The 535-nt window shown below is 57.9% G+C and overlaps 1 protein-coding gene across 1 annotated transcript; it reads right to left on the bottom strand.

The window, feature by feature from the left end:
- Positions 1–6: 6 nt before the first annotated feature.
- On the bottom strand, positions 7–529 carry LOC109508731 (palladin-like). Its single transcript, XM_019858721.1, has 2 exons — positions 388–529; positions 7–231 (listed from the first exon to the last, which is right to left on the bottom strand). Exons 1-2 carry the CDS (start codon positions 518–520, stop codon positions 68–70), a joined length of 297 nt encoding a protein of 98 aa, XP_019714280.1. The 5' UTR covers positions 521–529; the 3' UTR covers positions 7–67.
- Between the last annotated feature and the right edge of the window lie 6 nt (positions 530–535).

The following is a 535-nucleotide window of genomic DNA, read 5'->3' as shown; positions in this document are numbered from 1 at the left end:
AAAAAAAAAAAAAAAAACAGGAAGAAGAAGAAGCAGGAAGGTGTGAAGAAGGCCGGAGTGGCGCCCCCTACAGGTCATCGCTCTCCACGAGGGATCCTGGCGGCAGAGGGCTACTGTCAGGGAAGAAGGCCGCTTTGACGTCCAGGCCGCGCTCTGTCAAGGCGGCGTAGCGGCTGCTGGACGGACGCAGCGACTTGGTCTTCCGCGCGCTCGTCGGGTGCTGCCACTGGCCTGGCCACGCCCATCCACGACCACGCCCGCCACCACAGACGAAGAGCGACACACAGACACAGTCAGCACATCACAGGACACAACTTTGGCTGCAAAAAGGACCTGATGGGAAGATCAGGTCTTTTTTCTTGGCGTATAATTTTTTTTTTTCCTTACCGTGCACATCGAGGCGGGCGGTGCTGGAGACGATGCCCGCCTCATTCTTGGCCGACACGGTGTACCAACCGGCGTCCTCCTTGGTGGCCGGCTGGATGATCATGCACAGGTAGCCGCAGTTGTCCTGGTGCATGCTGGGCCAAAAAAA

Source organism: Hippocampus comes, unplaced genomic scaffold, assembly GCF_001891065.2.
Source record: "Hippocampus comes isolate QL1 unplaced genomic scaffold, H_comes_QL1_v1.1 C16556902, whole genome shotgun sequence".
Lineage (NCBI taxonomy): Eukaryota > Metazoa > Chordata > Actinopteri > Syngnathiformes > Syngnathidae > Hippocampus > Hippocampus comes.
The sequence above is the reverse complement of the archived record's forward strand: the minus strand, read 5'-3'. Positions and strand labels throughout refer to the sequence as shown.

What these genes read in the sequence shown, in the direction of transcription:
- LOC109508731 (XM_019858721.1), bottom strand. Translation starts at nt 520, where the DNA reads ATGCACCAGGACAACTGCGGCTACCTGTGCATGATCATCCAGCCGGCC. An exon ending in CGCCCGCCTCGATGTGCACG is followed by an intron (nt 232 to 387) that starts GTAAGGAAAAAA and finishes GGGCGTGGCCAG; the next exon opens with GCCAGTGGCAGCACCCGACG.